This window comes from Bactrocera tryoni, chromosome 1, assembly GCF_016617805.1.
Source record: "Bactrocera tryoni isolate S06 chromosome 1, CSIRO_BtryS06_freeze2, whole genome shotgun sequence".
NCBI lineage: Eukaryota > Metazoa > Arthropoda > Insecta > Diptera > Tephritidae > Bactrocera > Bactrocera tryoni.
The window spans coordinates 75,546,781-75,567,735 of record NC_052499.1 but is presented as its reverse complement, the minus strand read 5'-3'; the positions used below and the strand labels follow the sequence as shown (position 1 = coordinate 75,567,735).

At 36.1% G+C, this 20,955-nt stretch overlaps 2 protein-coding genes across 3 annotated transcripts in view; one reads left to right on the top strand and one right to left on the bottom strand.

Annotated features, from left to right (window-relative positions):
• The window catches only part of LOC120782766 (facilitated trehalose transporter Tret1-2 homolog), a 23,826-nt gene continuing 2,871 nt past the window's right edge, over positions 1 to 20,955 (bottom strand). The window contains exons 1-6 of one of the 2 annotated variants that reach the window (XM_040115228.1): positions 9,896 to 10,195; positions 4,349 to 4,463; positions 3,800 to 4,012; positions 1,695 to 1,880; positions 1,391 to 1,635; positions 1 to 1,318 (exon numbers count right to left, since the gene is read on the bottom strand). In XM_040115228.1, coding sequence (XP_039971162.1) covers positions 545 to 1,318; positions 1,391 to 1,635; positions 1,695 to 1,880; positions 3,800 to 4,012; positions 4,349 to 4,463; positions 9,896 to 9,940 — 1,578 coding nt within the window. In that variant the 5' untranslated portion in view covers positions 9,941 to 10,195 and the 3' untranslated portion in view covers positions 1 to 544. Of the gene's footprint in view, positions 1,319 to 1,390; positions 1,636 to 1,694; positions 1,881 to 3,799; positions 4,013 to 4,348; positions 4,464 to 9,895; positions 10,196 to 20,955 lie in introns of those variants that run through there. The other variant, XM_040115227.1, reaches the window with a different exon arrangement.
• Positions 20,087 to 20,955, top strand: part of LOC120782770 (zinc finger protein 830) — a 17,989-nt gene continuing 17,120 nt past the window's right edge. The window contains exon 1 of the mRNA XM_040115236.1: positions 20,087 to 20,163. The gene's annotated coding sequence lies outside the window, so the exon portion shown is untranslated. The remainder of the gene's footprint in view (positions 20,164 to 20,955) is intronic.

Genomic DNA, 20,955 nt, shown 5'->3' with positions numbered 1-20,955 from the left:
TTTTAATTTCTCGTATCAATTAGCTTTATTTAATGCTACAATAATATACATACTCGCTTAAAATTATAAGACTGCTACTAAACCATATTATATACTCTACTACATAGTTTTGAGGGTATTAAAACGACTATTACATAACAATAGCTTACTATTTTTACCATGGCCCTTCCACTAATAACAAAAAGTAAAATTTCTTAAAATCTCTACAAAGAAATCTCTTTCAAGGACTGAGCACAATTTTACAAGCATAAAATATTTATCAATTCTATTAGATTAATACTACATATTTGAATAATTATAAATTATAAATAAACTGTTTACAAACGATAACGGAAATACACACATATACACAGGTATATTTTATTTCGTTACTCGTTTATGCTCACGCGAACAGATCCCTAACGAATTGAGCGAATATCCGACGCCTAGTCGAGCAAACCGCGAACTGTCTTCAGCTTAACCGTTTATTTACAAGCTTACATTGCTAAAACCCTTAGAACAGATAGTAACAGTATTTCTACATTACTGCTCAAACCTAACTTTCCTATTTGTTGCCACCAAGCCACATTTGTATTTGAGCAGAACTGCGTCCCTTTGTCTCCAACACCATGAAGGCCACGTAAAGTGTAGCGGTGAGTGTACAAAAACCGAAGAACCAGAATGTCATGTCCGAGCCCCATGCGGTGATCATCGAACCGAAACACTTGGTCACTACAAACACCGAGAACCAATTGGACATCACAGTCAACGCAACAGCGGTGGCCTTAACATCGGGCAGGAAGAGTTCACCCATCATCAGCCATGGTATAGGACCATAACCGATCGAAAAGACAATCATGAAGAGCACTACGCAAAGCAATGGCAGCCAACCTATTGAGGAGACATCCTTACCACCGTCCTTCATTTGGAAATAAACACCCAAAATGGCTAGGCAAATAGTCATCATGGTACTGCTAAAAAGTAAAAGCACTTTACGACCGGCACGCTCAATCAGCAACGAGGATGTTAGAGTCATAACGACTTGCACAAAGCCGACGATAATTGAGCATACGGATGGATCCAAAGTGCTGCCGGCCGACTGGAAGATGGGCACGGTATAGAAGATGACAGCGTTAATGCCGGAAAATTGTTGGAAAAACATCAGCAGCATTGAGATGATGAGACCTTTAAGGGCGGCCGGATTACGGAAGAGATCCAGAAACGAGGCATCATCACCGGCCTGATCCAGATCGGTTTGTATCATTTGTATAGCCGAACGAGAGTCACAATAGCGACCCCATAGCCACTTCAAGGACAAAGCAGCATCGCCGCGACGGCCCTGTGAGCATAGCGAAATTGAAGAGTTACTGTTTTATGACTTTTACTAATAAAAGCTGTAGCACGAACTTACCTTCTTCAACAAATAGGTGGGCGTCTCCGGTAGTATTAGCATACCAATGAACAATGCAATCGGCACCATCAGACAGAGCACGCTCAATGTGGTCCATGAAACCACAGCACCAATGAGATAAACCAAAAGAATACCGAAGGTCAACAACAATTGAAAGAGTGTGCCCAGCGTGCCGCGTATGCTCGTCTCTGCAATCTCGGAAATGTACATGGGAGCAACGACGCAGAAGCTGCCGGTCGAAACACCTAAAAGGAAGTTAGTGTGCAGTTAATGTAAAATCTTTCTGCTGCTTATTGCTACTTACCAATTACGAAACGTCCAAAGTACAGCCAGCCAGCCGATTTGGCGAAGATAATCGCCAACCATGCCACAATGAAGGGCACATCCATAATAAGCGCGGTGTAACGTCTGCCAATCGCATCAGCTATATAGCCGGTGGGTAAAGCGCCAAAGAAGGCACCAATCGCAACCAATGAACTGACCCAAGTTTCTGTAAATAAAATAGGAATTATATCGGCTCAATATTTTTATTAACGTTAATGTTTGAGTTCCTACATTATTAGTGGTAAAGCTTTAAGATTGGCTTTAAGCTGATTTTTGAAGGAAGCTGAATATTTTGAATCGCGGTAAGTCAGCTTTTGATTTTGGACTTTGCTGTTATCAATTTTCAAGCCATCAAACTTTGGAGAGTAGCAAATCGAACAAGCAACTACTAGAAAGTCAACGCACTGCTATAATCAAAGGGAGATTATAAAGTAAGCAATTAAACCAGTTTTGATCGAAACTGGCGCTCAGCGGGTTGGGAATCTAAAATCTTATTTAACTAAATGTACATGAAGTTAAGTACAAGATTACGAAAAAAATACTCTATATCGATTTTAAGGTTTAAAGATTCAAATCGAAAGTCATGAGAACTTCTGCTAGTCTGGAAGTGTAAGAAGGATTTCAAGCGGTTTCTAAGGCTTCAGTTTACTAAAACTGGACGGATTACTTTCACCAGCAGTATATTGAAGAAATCGCACGATAGGGAGTCGCCTTGTCTGAAACCTCGTTTGATATCAAACGGCTCAGAGAGATCCTTTCCGATATTGACAGAGCTTTCGGTATTGCTCAACATAATTTTAATCAGCCGTATTAGTTTTGCGGGGATACCAAATTCAGACATTGTGGTGCTGCCGGATCTGCTGTCAAATGGAGCTTTAAAATAAATGGAAAGGTGGTGTGTGTCGATTCTCTTTTCACGGGTCTTCTCCAAGATTTGGCACATGGGTAATATCTGGTCAGTTGTAAATTTTCCAGCCCCAAGGCCACTCTGCTAAGGTCCAATCAGTTTGTTGACGGTGGGCTTTAATCTTTCACACAATACGCTCGATAGAACCTTATATGCGATGTTGAGGAAGCTTATCAAACGATAGAATGTGGAGTCTCCCTTTTTTGGATCGGGCAGAGCAGTCTTGCAATAGTCGGGCATGCTTTCGTCCGACCATATTCTACAAAGAAGCTGATGCATCCTTATCAGTTCTACGCCGCCGTGTTTGAATAGCTCGGCCAGCAATCCATCGACCCCCGCCGCTTTATTGTTCTTCAGACAGGTAATAGCTATTCGAACTCCTTCATGGGCCGGTAATGGAACGTCCGGTCCATCGTCATCGATTTTAGAGGTTCTACAAGAATGTGCTCCAGTCTTGAAACCTTCCGTTAGTCGCCGCATATTTTCGTACAATTTTCAAGCATTTACCCTGTTGTACAGCTTATCAAGCCTTTCTTCTCTTAGTTTCTCAGTATATATTATAGACACATACACATATGTATGTACGTGCGCACGTTATCAACATAACTATACAAATTCAAATGTAAAACCGCAGAGTCTTGGATAACCACCGATACCTCTAAGTAAATTCTCCTTCTGCTCCTCCCACATTAAGTAACAGCGCGTATCACCGTTACATTGAAATGAATTTCTAATTTACCTAATGCAATCTATTTATAAGTCACAGTACTATTCACCCTTGCTTCTAGTGCGGCTATAAATCAAATGAAATCAAAAACCGTTGTTTATTTACAACCCCGACCGAGGCATCGAAAGGCGCCATATGTTCAACAGCACACCTAAATGCGGAGAGGGGGCAAAAGTGCAAATAGTAAATGCATTGGAGTATCAATGGCAGCGCCACACGCAAACACGCGTCAACAGGTGTTTGCGGAATGGAAGAATCGCGGGCTCCTATTGGTGATGTTATGAATGGAAGGTAAATATTTGAAGTAAGTTGTAAAAAGAACGCTTTAATGGCAGCAATTAAGGAACCAATCAATCAATTAGAAATTAAAAGCTACTTAGTCTCAAATTATTAGTAAAAAGTGCATTTTAATTAAAAAATTATGACCAACAACAGCGCAAAGAGGACTTACGTTGCTCGAGCGTCAGCTGCAAGCCCGCTGAATCCGCCGGTGGCGTCGCTGCCGTCGTCGTGGTCGTGGTTGTGGTCGCATTGGCAATCGTGGTTGAATTGGTAATCGTGGCGTTTGTGTCCTTGATTACTTCAACGGGTGGTGCGCTTATTTGTGGCAACACTGGCGATGTCCATGCTAGTGCTGTACCAGCAGCTACAGCACCGAGGCAAACTGTCGGATAATTGTGGAAATAAGGAAAAAAATTTCAATAAGTGTAACTCGTAAGGAATTAGATATATTTGAAACTTTGTTGCATATTTGAGCAAATATTTTATTAAAACGGAAAAAGATTAACATTTAAAATAATTTTATTTCGAGTTTAAGGTGCAAGTTTAGTCAAAAATTATATATATTTTTATATTGCAACATTTTTTTAGATTACTTTTCTATTTTGTTTTGTTTTGTAGAAAATTTTATTTTATTTCTATTATTACAAAATATTGTAGACTCGATTGGTATATGTATTGGAGAAATATAATTTTTATAAATGCCTCTGTATGAACTTACCAACCAGAGCTGCAACATATTGCATCTTTTTGGAGGTTCGTACCGCACCATCCTGCAGCGGATCGTAGAGCATTGGATTACGCGCATTGGGGTCACTGTCCTCTTGACTGACGGTCTATAAAGGAAGGAAAAGTCGGATAAGTAAATGTTTTAAAGGAAATATAATGTTTTTTTTTCTGTACCAAAGAAAGAGAGAGAACTAAAAAGAGTACTTAACAACTGAGAAAGTTTTAAAAAAAGTTTGAGGAAGTATAAAGCTTGGTTTACATTTCTGATCTAATGATTAAGTATATAAGGAGAGTCCTATTTTAACACTAATTTGTTTACGTTGATAATCCGGCAGTAGCTCTTAGACACCTTTAAGCAAGTCTCTTCAAGTATAAGCATTTAATTGTAATCTGAAAGTCTCACAGGGGAAGAGATAAGCCTCTCACCAAAAGTAGTGTTCGGACTCTATAAAACCATGGTTAAGCCCATAAGGTTTTATGGGATTGTTGTCCAGTGGAGGGCGCTCGCAAAACCACACTAGCTAAGCAACTGGAGCATGTTCAGAGAATGGCCCTCATCGACAAACAATCGCACATGTGGTGCAACAAGAACAACCCCAACAATGGCACACAATGCCATTCCACACGTTGGACTTGTAGCTGGTAAGTGCTTGGCGGTGAAGACTGCTATTTGGCTTAAGAAAGCTGGCCTCGGCAGAGACACGCTGAAATTCTCCAATGCTTCAATTGCATTCCTTATATCCCTGTATCTGAGAATCTTTTCCTGGCGGTGCTAGAGAATCTCTGCGAGCTACTTGTGGACGGGGCGAAGCCTTCGGAGAAAGGGTACAGTGGGCTTTTTTACGAATGAGTTGAAGTTAAGAGGGTAAGTAAGCGGTGATGACTGTAACGTCTTTCAGGCGGAGGTGGCTGTCATGAAGATAGCAATAGATGTATTACTCCGAAGTTCAGCTTCCTTCAAAGAGATATGCCTTTAAGCTCGCTCACTAGTCAAGGAGCGTATGACCTCATAAGAAATAGCTTCCAACTTCTTTGATATGAGACTTAAATGGGGGTCCGGTCACAGCAGAATCGCCGTTAGCTGCAAAGCGAATGAGCTTCCTATGGAGTGTACGTTTATCCCAATTTCAACCTATTAGAAGCAAGTCGGTTTTCCGTTATTTTCTTGCATTCTGGCGTTGAACCTTTGGACCTTCTTTGAGCTCAGCAAGCGCTGGTCAACAAACGGAGATCCTTATGACTCATAGTTAACCGTAAGAGGTCCTCCGAACTACTGGCTCATATCGAAACTAATCTCTTTGCAATTGTTGGTGTTCTGACTAGACACGGTCACTATACACAATAGCTTTGCGGCTAAAAATTCTGTCGGACGCTCTTTTCATAATCTACTTTCTTCTCTATTACCTGGCTTTGGCCAAAATGAAACTGAAATATCTCGGTAGACACACTTTTGGCGAACCTATGGAAGTAGCTGGGATTGGTGTTAACGCACAAAGAATGAATATTTATCCAAATGAAATTCATCGATTTGAGATCAACCCTACGGCATAGGGTAAAGTTAGGTACTTGGTCATCTTTGTGGAGCAGTAAATTTAACCAATTATAAAATGTATAAGAAAACAAATTGTCTTAAAGCAATCAAAATTTTACCCTTAATATCTTTTAAATGGTCAGGTTTATGAAAATATCGTAGGAGACCATTCAATTTCATACAAAATGTCTAATATTTCTACTATTAGAAAAACTTTTCGAAAAGACTTGATGCTGTTCGCCGCCAATCATCTTTTGCCAACTTAAAACGTACTCTATGAAAATGAAATTCCTGAACTCTTAATTGATGGCCCAGAGTTTAGTTATGACAAGTGATAGATACTTCAACTTCGAAGTAATCAACTCCTAAACCTAACCTAAACGAACCTAAACGGTGACACATAAAGTATTTGATAATTCAAATTGGGAAAATTCCATCCAAGCAATTTAATAACCATCGACTTTGTAGACAAAAGACTCAATTGTTTCTTAAATTAATTAACGCGAAAATAATTCTACTCTCTCCTTCTACTGATTGAATGTTGAAGTGAATGTTCCGTAACATCATTTATGTTTACACTTTAGATTATGAAGTGATACATTCATGCATATATACTTGTAGAAAAAATTCTATTCAAATAATGGAAAGTTCTTTAATTGGCTCTTGAGTCAGAGCAACGGAAAATACCCACGACTGCCCACAATTCAACAATTGAAGAATATTTAATATTATTAAAAATATCGATGGCAAATCAATCACTTGTCACTTGCGGTATTTACTAGTTCAAGTTCATTGTCGCGCTTGTTGAATTGGATCTTTAATTTATCGCCTTTAAATATTTTCACTTTTTATTGTTGTTGTATTGTATTTGTACTAAACGATTGAATTGCATGTAAATGTTCGCTTAAACGCTCTTCCTTTAATTGCTGATGATGGCTGCTTCGTTCGCTCGCTGCGCATACATGCACATACCTGTGACGATATGTAAGTATGTAGTACATCACATGCTGCCGACAGCGCGCCTTACAACCCGCCCACCGCGTCATCCAAGTGACGGCGAGTCGATGCGGCTAAATTTAAACTCGCTCACTGCGTTCCTCACGTGCCATTGAATTAGCGTAAGAGTCGCAGCGGCGCCACCGAAGCAATCGCATTGGCAGCTTCAATAAGATCACAACAAACAACCGCGGCGTTTACCGTTAGCGCTAGCTCTTATAACTGAATGCAATCAATGGCAGCGGCAAAACAAATGAGAAGAAGCGAAGAAGAGCAAGTGGCCGGTTTCGGGGTGTGTTGAACATACATATGTATACACAGTAGTTTATACACAAATATGTAGATATATAATGTATATATTAAATACATGAAAAAACAAGAGTCCATCTATCTGGGTTATTTTTAAAACCCTGTGGGCGTGTCAAATGCCACACAGGCAAACACACGACTGTCTCAATGGGGAACATGAAAAATTTTGGACGCCTCGGAACTTAATTATCGAGAAATAGTTTGAAAAATGCATGTAAGTAAGTAAAACAATTTATATCTTTCATTAGCATTTTGTAAATATTTAATATGAAGTCTTTTGGCAGCTTGCCATATACGCAAAATATTTTGCAAATATCAGCACACATTTCTTTGTACCGTCCTATAGATTTTTCATTAATTGCAGTGCGCATCCACCGACACATTGTTTACTTATCTTCAGCACACCTACATATTTACCACATACGCCAAAAACGTACAGACAGACATATGTATGTATGTATATATACAAGCTTTTATGTGACTGTGGGCTAGGGTAGAACTATTTATTAATTTTATTAAACATTTAAAACCTATTTTGTATATTTCTATGAAAATTCTAATAAATGAGTATAAAGACTGAAATGAAAACTTTTGAAAGCTCTTATAAAACTTATGAAAGCTCTAATAAAATTTAATAAAGCTCTTATAAAGCTTACGAAAGCTCTCATAAAACTTATCTTATCTTACAAAGCTTTCATATAAAACCGATGAAAGCTCATAGAACGTATGAAAGCTCTAACAAAGCTTTTAAAAGCTTTTATAAAACTTATAAAAGCTCTTTTTTAGCTTTGAAAAGCTCTTAAAACTTATAAATGCTCTCATAAAGCTATTGAAAGCTCTTATAAAGCTTATGAAAACTCATATAAAGCTTATGAAAGCTCTCATAAAACTTATGAAAACTCTTGTAAAGCTTATGAAAAAAGCTTTCATTAAGCATTTGAAAGCTCTTATAAAACTTATGAAAGCTCTCAAAGAGCTTTAAAAAAACTTTCATTAAGCGTTTGAAAGCTCTTTTAAAACTCTTATAAAGCTTATGAATGCTTTCATAAAGCTAAGGAAAGCTCTTATGAAGCCGATGAAAGCTCGTGAAACTTATTAAAGCCCTTATAAAGTTTTCATAAAGCTTTTAAGCGCTCATAAAGCTTTCGAAAGCTCTTACAAAGCTTATGAAAACTTTCATAAAACTATTGAGAGCTCTTATAAATCTTGGGTAAAAAACAATCAATGCTTTTAAAAGCTCTTATGAAAGCTCTCGTTAAGCTAATGAACGCTCTTATGGAGCCGATAAATGCTCAAATGAAAGCTTTATTTTTTTTGCTTAATTTAAAAGACTAAAAACGGGATTTTTCTCTGGATTATGGAAAAAAATTATTGCGGTTAATAATATCATTCAACGAACTTTTTCATTAGATAGGGCTAGCTATGAATTTTTCTGTAAGAAACGGTAAAAATAATCTACTTATACAAATATTTGTATTAAGAAAACTGTGTTGAGATACTATATGTCATATTTGAGATTAAATTGAAAACAAGTTTTATGACAACATAAGATAAAATTTATATTATTGAAATGTACTCTCAAGTAGTTTTGTCCAAAAACACCCTACGTATGTGCAGATATTAAAATTGCAAATTAATATTATCGTTTGTTTCTCAAGAACTTTAGATTTTTTTTAGTATTTGGAACCATCCTAATATACCTTACATACATGAGTATACAGCAAAGTTTATATTTATCTTTTGGCTAGATGATTTGTTTGGTCCATTTTTGAGAAATGCCAACGCAGGTGCATAGTCATTAGAGCTGAAGATTTGACTGCGATGTTGATGTCTTTAAAGCTTGCACAAAAATATTCTATCAAAACAACTTAAATTTTACACGTAATTGGTCTTCATGCATACTTCTAAGAATGCATATATGCATCTACGTAAATACAGACACGTGTGAAACCGTTTCCCATGACGGCTGAGTTATTAGAAATTTATTTGCTGAGCATTTGGGGTGTGTCTGATTAAAAGTACCTTTACGTTTCCGCGAAAGAACATACACATATATTTTTATCACATAGAGTGGAAGGACTAACCGATTTTTGATCTGTTGATTCAGGGTTCACAAGAAAATTATATTATTATTGTAGTTGCAGAATACATTGCCCAAATAATTGAAAAACTGCTGAAAAGCTGATAAACTTTGATCAAATTAAAATCTCATATTATACCGGTTAAGTATGCGTTACGATTTGGGTACACTGCAGGTAAGCTTTAAGACATTATCAATAAAAACTAGAACTAAATTGAAAGACGACGTCTATTTTTCATATATGTAATTATTATTGAGTGTAGATTTCTAGCACTACAACAACACTAAAAACCGATAAAGGAATCTGAGAAAAATTATTTCGAATGTTTTTCATTATTCTAAGATAGATCATAAAGAAAATTTCAGAGGCATAAATGCAGAGCAGAATTCTCTAAAAGTCGAACAAATAATGTATCCAAAGTTGATTTATCGGAAATGTAGTTCAGACCAACATACGTATCTATAGTAAAGTTTTCGAGACAATTATTGCATATATGTATGTATTCATTTATCCTGCACATAACTTGGGCCAAGGAAAGCTTTAAGTCAATTGTTTATGCTTCAAAAACTCATTTGATAATTATATATTTTTGTCTTGTTTTGTTTGTTTTTTTACACATTACCTGCCACCAACGCGCCATGGCGCGCACAACTTTATCCGAATCCATTGTTGACCTCCAAGAGCGAAGAAGCTTTGTTGTCGGTGATACGCTTCAAGAGCGATTATATAACTTTTAGTGATAAAAAATTCTATTTGCAGCCAAACAAATAAATTCCACACTTCTCTACGGATATGAAACGATTCGTGGGTGGTAATTTGCAAACGCAACGAAAAATTTTCAAAAAGCTTCAATCAGCTTTCGACACAACAAAATGCATAATTTTTTGTTTCTACGAACAATAAATTATTTATAGCGATTTTCGAAAGTTATTGCAAAAAATTTTTACAATTTCACAACGTAACAAACACTTTTATGTTTTCAAATTATGCTATTATTGAAATTTTAACAGCAAATTTTCAACTTTTGCTTTGTGCCTGATTTTGACTTTCCCAGATATTTATTATTTTGACTCAACCGTTTGGTGCGAATTCCGCGCGAAGACTGCCAACTCACTGACACTCGCGGCATTGGCCGCTCGAGCTATGTCATTAAGGGGATACGCTCTTCGACGAAACACAATTATTTCGTTTTTCAAAACAGTCTTCTAAAAACATTCACTTTATTTATATTTTGCATACAATTAGATTTCGTGTTCGAGTCGCCACATTTCTGCAGATTTTCTTTTTAGTTTATGTTTGGCTTTTATTTGGTATTTGCTCGATTTGCTCTTCCCCATATGACTCTATGTGCGTTTGTAGTCATATGGTTGTTTGTATATAGCAACAAATATGTACAAGTAGTTGGACATGTAAATGTTTTGATTTTCAACGTTTCAATTCATTCCCTAATTATATTTTATGCCGCTTCACTCGATTTCACTGCTGTTTTAATTGACTTTATTTGTTACAAATATCAACGATTTAAGGGCTATGTAAAGCTGAAGTGTATATATATTAAAAAAAAAAAGAACACAGAAACTTCGAATTTAATGACTAATGTTTATTATCAGTCGAAAGAACATTCTTTCGCTATTTATTTTTGAAGATTATCTCTTTCAAATGTTGGCCGTGGCTACAACTCAGATGATCTATCCGTTGGGTCCAATTTTCAATGACTTGTTAGGGCATTTCGACTGGTAACTGCGAATAACATACGTGATGTTTTGCTCCAAGCCCTTAATTGAAGTGGGATTGTCCGCATAGGCTTTTGACTTGACATATCCCAACAGGAAGAAGTCTAACGATGTGATAGCACACGATCTTGGTGGCCAATTGACCGGCCCAAAACATGTAATTATCTCCTCACCGAAGTGTTCTCTCAATAAATCTATTGATTGAAGCCATTTCGCAAAATAAATCAGTACAGTGGTATTCAATCTAATATTCAAATCATACTATAGACTACATTTACGAGCAGAAATCCACTGTACACAAATTTAGTCAAATAAGTTCGGCTTTTTTGTTACGCAGTTAATTTTGCGCCAATTATGATTTGAACAGAATGTCAACCAAATGCCCCTACATCTCCCTTTGCATATCTCCACCCGTTTACGCTAATTTTCTATGACGATGAGAATTTCGGCTAAAATTTCGGTTATAGTATACTCGAGCTCTTCGTGTATTGCTGATTGATTATCTTAAACCTATAATTTAGCATAGTCACAGAGAAACTAATCTTGAGGCGTTAAATCGTTTGGTCTTCGCGGCCATTTCTCGAAATTTACGAGTCGCGTCAAATTGTGTTCTCAATTTGTCCATTTAGTAGTTTAGTTTAGTAGTGCAAAATTAGGCAGCGTATAGTCCTATTGGAAATAGAGATCGGCCGCGCCAATTTCATCAAATTTTGGGAAAAAAATGTCGGACAACATCATGTTATATATTGATAGCGGTAATCCCTGCCTTATATTGAAAGAAATAAGACCCTATGATGCCACAATACCTCAATGTGCACTGAACGGTCATTTTTTGGGGATGTAATTGTGTTTCCTGAGCCATGCGAGGATTTTACTCACCGTAAAAGTGACAGTTTTTTGTTTACGCGGTCATTAAGCCGGAAATGGATCTCAAATGAGAAAATAATTTTTCGATGAACGTTTTTTTATACGTTTATTTTGGAGAACGTGAATTTTCTTACATAAATCCCAATTGGTTTACGCTGTACATCCATGTAAATTTACATGCAAATGTGTATATAATCCCCAGTAAAACTCCAGTTAATGGGTTTACGGGATTCAAAAAATGGATTTTTTTAATTGTCTTATTAAATTTTATAATATCTCTAGAATATTGACCTAAATTTTCAATTTAATCCGAGTAATAGTTTCGGAGACTCAGCCTTGAGAAGTTGTGGGCTCGAGGCTAGCTAAGGTAAGCGCGACGTCCTTAAACCCGTATTTCTCGAAACTCTGGTTTTGAAATCGATTGGCAAGATTTCTCGAGAACTACTCAACCGATTTTCATGTAACTACACAGGCCTTTGATATGCAATTCTTAAAGACTTAGACGAACCATTTTGTTTTTTTTTTTCGAATACAACTATTTGAAAAACAAAATGTGGCGAAATTTTAATTTTTTTTGGAAGAAATGTCTGCCGAAAAATCCTATTTTCAGTTTTTTTCCAGTCCAAGTTCTAAGTTAAGGTTTTAACTAAAACACGTATTTTTCACTTTAGATGATCCTTTAAGGAGTTATTCTGCCAACACGGGTGCATCTTTTTTCCGAGATTTTTTTCCTAATGAAATATGTCATTTTTTATATGAGAAAAAATTGTTGAAAAAAGGCTGTGTTTTACTCGACGAAACCCATATAACCCCTTCAGCCAATCTAGACAACATTTGAGTTGATCTCAAAAATCTAATCAATCAAATATTTATTAAGTTGTAATCCTAAATTTAAGAATTCACGTGGCCGTAAATCAACTATGGAATTTTTTATCGGTTCAACTGGTTTTCGCGGATATCAGGAAATAGAAAACCAAGTTTTTAGAGTATGAAAGTCGATAAACGCAAATTTTACGCCTACAGGTAAATCAAGAATTTTTACATAACAAAGCATAAAAAGGTAAAGAGGAAGAAAAGAATTTCTGTTAAGTCTATAAATAAACCCGAATTGTGTTTGCAAATACCAAAATATCCCTTTCTTTTCACTTATTATTCGCATTTTTCTTTAACAAAATTCAGTAAAATCCTTAACCTTCGAGGGAGTTGGTGTAATTGACCACCATTGCCACACCTTCCTTCTAGTATTGCAAGGTGAGCGCCGCCAATTTCTAATTTACTACATACTTCCTGCTTGAATGCTCGGCAATGCAGAAATTATTGCTCCATTAACGCACAAATCGTACGCCACCTTCCACGTAGTGACACCGTGACGTCAAAGTTGAACAAACAGTTTCGATTTGCATTGCGCACTCAACGAAGAAAATAAGAATATATTTGAATATACCTATATATAATATATATATATATGTATATACATATGTAAGTACATATGTCGAGTGGGTACTACTTGTATTTAGTTGTGTAAAAATATATTTTTTTGCTTATATAAAGTTAAATGCACCCAATTCTATTGAAAGACGTAAACAAATTGTGCAAATTTCGCTGAGATGAGTTCTGCAACTGCACGAGAAAGTGCTCTTCGAAATTGCAATTTTTCGATTTATTTATACTTTTTGTTTAATTTGAGGTTTTATAAAGCGACTGCAGAACACACACCCACTTTTGGGAAAGTACGTTTGTAGACTGTACTATATATAGTATATCTATAATACATAGTATATAGTAAGTGCAAATAGTAATTCGACGGACAAATAGGGAATATGTAACTAGACTTCGTCTCGAGAAAGTTTGCAGAAATTAGGAAAATATCTTTAAACCCCATACATAGAACTCGAAAGCAGTGAAACGTGTTTTTTCAAGTTGCGGAAATATTTGAGACATGCAGAGAGTTGACGCTTGGCGCTAGTTGACAGGTACTACTTCGGACTGAGTAGGCAATTGAGAAGTAAAGTGCTCTCTGACAAACAAAGACCAAATTCTACAAGTTACTCATCATCTTCGTCCGTCTATATGATGCAGAGGCATGCACTAAATCTGATGAGTCGACGTTACGAGTTTTCTGCGAAAGTTTCTGCGGAAGATTTATGGTCTTTGCACATTGGCAACGGCGAGTATGGCATTCGATGGAACGATGAGCTGTTCGTAATATAAGACGACATTGACATATCGACTCATATCGAATTAGAAGACAGCGGCTACGCTGTCTAGGTCATGGCGTTCGAATAGATAAAAACACTCCCCCACCGAGGTAAGCAGAGAAAGAGCTCCACTCCGTTGGAAATAACAGGTGGAGAAAGACCTGGCTACACTTGTAATCTCCAATTGACAACAAACACCGAAGAGAAAGAACGATTGGTGTTCTGTTGTAAACTCGTCTATAACTGCGTAAGCGGTGTCTACCTTTCTGTACGGCATATGACAGTAAAGATCGCTTATAAAACTTAACATCGGCTAAGTGACAAAAATGCACTTCACTTCGAACCTGCCGATGATACGGCTGCGGTTCGATATGTACTTAGGCTACAAAAGAAAAAGGAAAGTTTGGGTATGCACAAAATTTATTTATCGATATTTTCTTCTTCTAACTTAATACACTTGACCCAGGGAGCGCCAACTTTTTGAACTAGTAAAAAAAAATACGTTTTCTGGAAGTCTGCAAAGTACTATAGATCTGTGGTGTGGCCGATGGCGATGCCTTTTTCGTATTTAATGAAACTATGCTCATTTCCCACGACATTCGGGTCTAAGTAATCGAAACGAACCCGGACTTTTATCCGGCCAAGGACTGTCAACTCGGCATCATGCCTCAAAATGAATTCAGGAACGTTTTCTGTCGCTACAACAACAACAGAACCAAAGTAAATTAAATAAATTTTAAATTGAAGTGTTTTCGAACTCAAGAAGGAAAAAATTTTAAAAATTATATATTTGTGTGGCCTACGAAAAGGGAGCTAACGTGCGAAAACTAGTTTTCTGGGAAACAGCTCTTACAACTCATCTTCCATCCGAATCAACTAAAAAGTGAAAATAGATTTTTTGACACCTAAGCCCCCTTTCCGTAGACCAGGTCACATTTGTTAAAAAAACGTTTGTATGTATGGAAAGGATTTCCAAACCGTGTTTTCTGATATTCCCTAGATTCTGAAGTAAAATTAATACAGAAATTGCCCAATCTCCAAAACAGACCAAAAATTTATTTTAGTGATCATTCTTTAATTGGTATAAGTGCGAGGTTTTCCGGTCCTGTCCTGTTAACTAATACATATGTACATGTATGTATATGTATATTTGCTGACTAGTTTGGCGCTCCACTGCAGGGTTTAGTACCTGTTCGTATATATCGAATGGCTCCTTTGAATGCGCACACATCACAAAGTCGCCGCCATCGCCGCTCGTCACATGCAAATTACGGTCAAGCGCACGTGGCGTCTGACAGTCGGCCGCGTCACTTTCTACAAACGCAAATAACCGCCACAAGTACACACTGACATATATGTATATAAGTATATACAAGTATATTATAAATACATATGCACTTGTTTATAGCGCAAATATTCGTTGTAGTTTGGGGGCTTGTCTCAAACGGAAAATGGCGCAAGCACACCAACAATTATAACAAGAAATGAAATTTTCCCATTACTCTTTATAAGTAGTGGTTGAGTAGGCGATTCACAAAAACACACACATGTGCAACGATTGCACTTTTTGGTTGCAGCGCTCTTCCGCACGAAAGCGGCATATTTTGACGTGTGCATTATGGATCCGAGGCACATATTTGCAAGCGAGTATGATTATATGTAGAATATCTAGATATATGTATGTGTGTATATATGAATATGTAGATGTATACCTTTCTATTTGTTGTTTTTTGCTTGACCATCAAATAATTTAAATGCAAATATAAACAGTTGGAGATGAGAAAGGCAATGGGTGTGAGTTCACACACGATATGCACATATCATATATGTATGCACATGTATAAGAGTATGTACATATATACAGATGTAATGTGTAAGATTTTTTGTAAACGAATCGGTCTTTTCAAAAAGTAACGGTATTTGTGTTTGCTCATTGATCTTGTTGTGGCTGGAATGCAATAAGGAAGTGGTCATTATTTTATGACGTAATAAAAATGCGCCTATCAACAAACTTGTCATAAGTAGAAATACACAGTCGGCACGTGCTAAGTATACTTATGTGACCTGGTCTACGAAAAGGGAGCTAACGTGCGAAAACTAGTTTTCTGGGAAAAGCTGTTAAAAATAATCGTCAATTTCTCGTTATTTCATTAATTGTTCTCCTTTTTTTTGACACCTAAGCCCCCTTTCCGTAGACCTGGTCACATATAATAAGTGAAAATTTTAAAAATAACTATACATTTACAGTTGAAATTCCCTAATTCGAATCTACATAATCCACCAAACAAACTTTGAGTTAGAGAGACTTAGAGTTATGAAGAAAATTTTTATAAAATTTGACTTCAATTGCCAATTCAAGAGCTCGAGTTATGGAGAACTTCGAGTTATAGAAGGAAGTTCAACTATTATATTATAGATATGTGTATGTATATGTAATTAATTGGTAAAGCATTTGATTCAATCTTAAGACGTGTGCCAAAAATAGTAAAATTGTGGAAAGCTACACAAAAAGAGTAGTGATTCTGAAACTAGTTCTTCAGTGCAAGTCTAACCTCGCAATAAGTCGGAAAACTCAAATACTGAAAGTTTATATGTTAATGGTATGATTCAAAAACCAATTAAAATCAGAAAAAACAGTTCAGAGGTGCATTTTGTTATTGCATAAAAGAGTATAAAAAGATCTGCATCCTGATTTTGATCAGTCAGTTTATATGAGAGTTATTTGCTAAAGTGATCAGATCTGAATAATTTCTTCGGAACTGATAGTGACTTAATGAAAAATAATCTATTCCAAAGTTCGTGAAGATACAATGTCAAATAAAAAACTTTTTTTTTACTTACTCACACGGTCTCGAAAGGGCTGCAGGATCAATTCACTAATGAACTGAGAATTTATTCTAAATAATACAAACTCACCGTCCTCCCAAAAAAAATATTAACCTCAAATTTGTATTCCATTTATATAATCTCTTAAAATGTGTCAGGACTAAACTTCATTTTGAATAATAAGAAAGGCATAAGATTGGCGGTGAATTTTCCGCAAGAACGTTTGGGCAGAGCTCAATAGGCATGGTGTTGGTGCAGAAAATATACCGCTTTATTTGGAAGAGATTTCACGTAACTCTAAAAGAGAATCGATAGCGCAGGAGCATGCGACTCGCCAACCTAACTTACAACATTTATGCGGACGAATCAGAAATCATCAACGGAGTAGAAGCCGGAATCCATTGGTCGGAGCTGGACTTTAGGCGAAACTTAAGCTACTGTAATGCTGCAGTATCTTACAGGTGAAAGAACGCAGGAAAATAACATAAAGAAGATCACTATATACGTAGATAGCCTGGCAGCAATTAAAGCAATAATCTCTCATAGCATTACGTCAATGTCCTTAGAAGCATGGAGGCAATAGATGACTGTCGGAAATCGGCGGCATAAACACTGGGTTCTAGGTCACAAAGGGATTCCGGGAAACAAAATGGCTAAAGACATTGCTAAAAGTGCAACCCGACTGGCTATCGGACCAGAATACGAAATACATAAATCACTAAAAAACAATATACAATGGAATTTACAAAAGGCGGATCAAGCCGATATGGAATGGCTTAAGGACATGCAGGATCACCAAGATCATTTGCAAGAGCCCCAAGGAAATCACACAGTCTCTTTATTTATTTATTTATTTATTAAATGAAAAATAATAATACAATTATTATCTTACAGAGTAAGAAGCACCAGCTGTCAGGGATAACGGCTTACTGCTCTAATAAAACTATATTGTCTTAGAATATTAATATATTAGCCAGTAAAAGGTAAATATGAAATCAATATTACTGTCTGGAACATCCCTTCTGTGCAGCAATATAGAGAATCCGGCTTAAATATATAGGACAAATCAAAACCTGATATCAAATCGCTCTTAAGAACTACTTCATACGAATAATCAAGCTCAAATTAAACTGAACCCCCATCTAGCATTACTAAATACTAATAGGTCTATGTATGGCGTGACAGCCGGCCAGTATAACCCAATCCAAAAAAAAACATCGACTAGAATTTATGGAAAGCCACCAGTGAAGGTGACAACAAGCTTGTAAATCATCAAAATAAAGGCGTAAATCATTACAATCAGTCTAAAAGTTCCCAAGCAGGCTCCATGACAGCTGTGGAGTACTTAAGCGTATTTGTGTCACACTATTGCCACCAGTGTTACAAAAGCAAAGAAAATTTAGGGCAGCTGAATTGATTAGATTATGATTTTATTGTAAATGCATGACCAATTTTGTGAGAAAACAAAAACAAAGTACTTGAATGAGAATGTTATCGATTTCTCTTGAAGTTTCAAATGGTTGTTGTTGTAGTGATAGAAATTTTTCTTCAAAAAATGTCTAAAATTTTTGCCGAATTGACAGTCACTAGTAGGAACACTTATAAAAATACATATGCAATGGGAACGGGTTTCTACTCTATGACCAGTTTCATTATAAATTAATGCCAATCTTCTCTTATTATAACCTAGTCGTTTTAAATCTTTAACACATACCACAAAAAACCCAACACAAAATCACTCAAACAAAATGAAATTCAAAGTTTATCGTGAATATAGATAGTCGAATGGAAAATAAAGATGACACTGATTTCGAAGCTGCGAAACTGTCGAAACAGTATCAAACACTTTTCAACACAGCAACAGCTAATCAAAAATTTGCGATTAAGTTCACTGATTACACAAACTGTTGTGATTTATCACATACATACATATGTATACCTATCATTCAGCTGAGATACTGCAAACTACTGTGCATTAAAACTGAAACGAAAACAATCAAATAAAAAAATTTAAATCTCATTATCAATTGATATCGCAATAATCGCTAGCGCCAAATAATTTTAAAGAAATCATTAACCACCTAAAACAGCCTTTCCTGTTTACCTTTCAGCAGATAAGCCATTGCACGGCACTCGCGTGTGAATCTGGATATCTATCGAAAGTGAAAACAAATGCATAAATATTTGATGGCAATAAACGAATTAATTATGCATCAATCGGATGTGACAGAAATCGGTCAAAGACCAATTAGTAATTACTACTTTTTTTACTGCCACCCCACTGGGTTATGCGTAATATATGGGCATATGTGGCTTGGCAATAAACATTTCGCCAAGAGTTCAAAGCTGTTCAGTTAGTGCTGCTAACGGTTCACGCTTCAGCCGAATGCCTGATAGGGTTACCATTTTGATATATTTTTGTTTTTTTTTTTATTACTAATTGATAATTAAATAAAAGCTCTCCAATTGAGTAGAAAGATTAGAGCTTTCATATGATCGGAACCTCTTTCAGTGTTACTTGTCTGATAATTATAACTAGAACAAGGTATATTCAGGTTGCTCACGAAGTTTGTAACACCCAGAAGGAAACATTGGAGATCCCAGAAAACAATATATAAAGCAGATGGTTGCCTGAGCGATCAAAATCAAGTGCTTTTATGGAAAACTTTTAAACAATATATATTCAGGGAATTCCACGGAGATTATTGTACAAAGCAAGCTTACTATCTGTAACCACGTAAACGGTTATCTTTACAAAATTTGGAACAGATCATTGTCCATAATTCCTTAATGCTGGCTGGCAACCCTCTTAATATTTATACAGATTATTTTTTTCTATTTTATTAAATCATTGTTTGTCATCGTCATTATTATCGTGGCTTTATTTCGGTTATCTTTCATTATTGCTATTGACGAATTTGTTATCGAGAAACCAAATCGTCACAAAAATGATTGACGAGAAATTGTTTTGTTTTTTTTTTGGTTTAAGTAAAAGTGAAGTGGCAGCAATTATACTTGCAAATGAATCAGTATCGCACTGTTATCACTTTTAGTTAAATATTTTTCTTTAATTTCGAAAAATTAAGTGTTAGTGATAGTAAGTACTAGTGGTTGCTACAACATTTAATTAATGTCACATCTAAGGCAAAATTATAAAAATATTTTTACAAGTACCTCGATATAATTGATTATCTCACTGTCTGTTCAGTTAGCATTTTCAGAAAAATGTTGCTCTGGAGTCACTCACAAGGCACATGAAGCACTTCGTAAGTATTGAATTTTTCAGGCCACTTGAAGTGGTCCAATGATAAGAGATTGAATGTAGATGATAAAACTTTGGCGACACTAATATGTATGCTCTTATATGTATATATAGAATAAGTAAATATGAATATATTGAATATATTTCTATATTATCTTCTTGAAATACATACTTATTTGAAAGTGAAGATAAGCTACCAAAAAATTAAGACCTTGATATGCTAATATAGTTGCAATTAGGTGGGATTTACCATATACGCTACTCCGCAAAAAACTATCTGTGTCTACATATCGATTGCAGATATTCGTATAAAGATAATGTATATAATTTAACGAAAAATATATAAATGGAAAAATAGTCTTTATGTTTGATTGTCTCGAAGAGCAGAACACAATTTTTACAGAAATAGGTGAAACTTGAAAACGATTTTGGACAAATTTGTTCCCAATATGATAGGTTATGTTAGGTTTCACTGGCTTTCCCGCCATACATATGGTAGACATACAGGTCCTTTTTAACGTCAGGTGGCGGTTTGTTATTAAAACGAGTTGAAGTTTATGTCTTGCAGGACGTCAACACTTTTTTTCGTTGTTTAGTAGAGAATTTTAGTTCTGACACTTCCTTCAGTCTCTTGAACTGTGAAGCTCACAGATAACTTAACCGACTTCTGCTTGCATGTTTTCCTACCGCTCCCTTAAACATAATCTTGGCGATCCTGCATGCTCCTAAGGCATTCCAGCTCACCCTGATGCGTCTATTAGCCTTTTCGGAAATGTCTTTGTGCATCGCTTTAAAT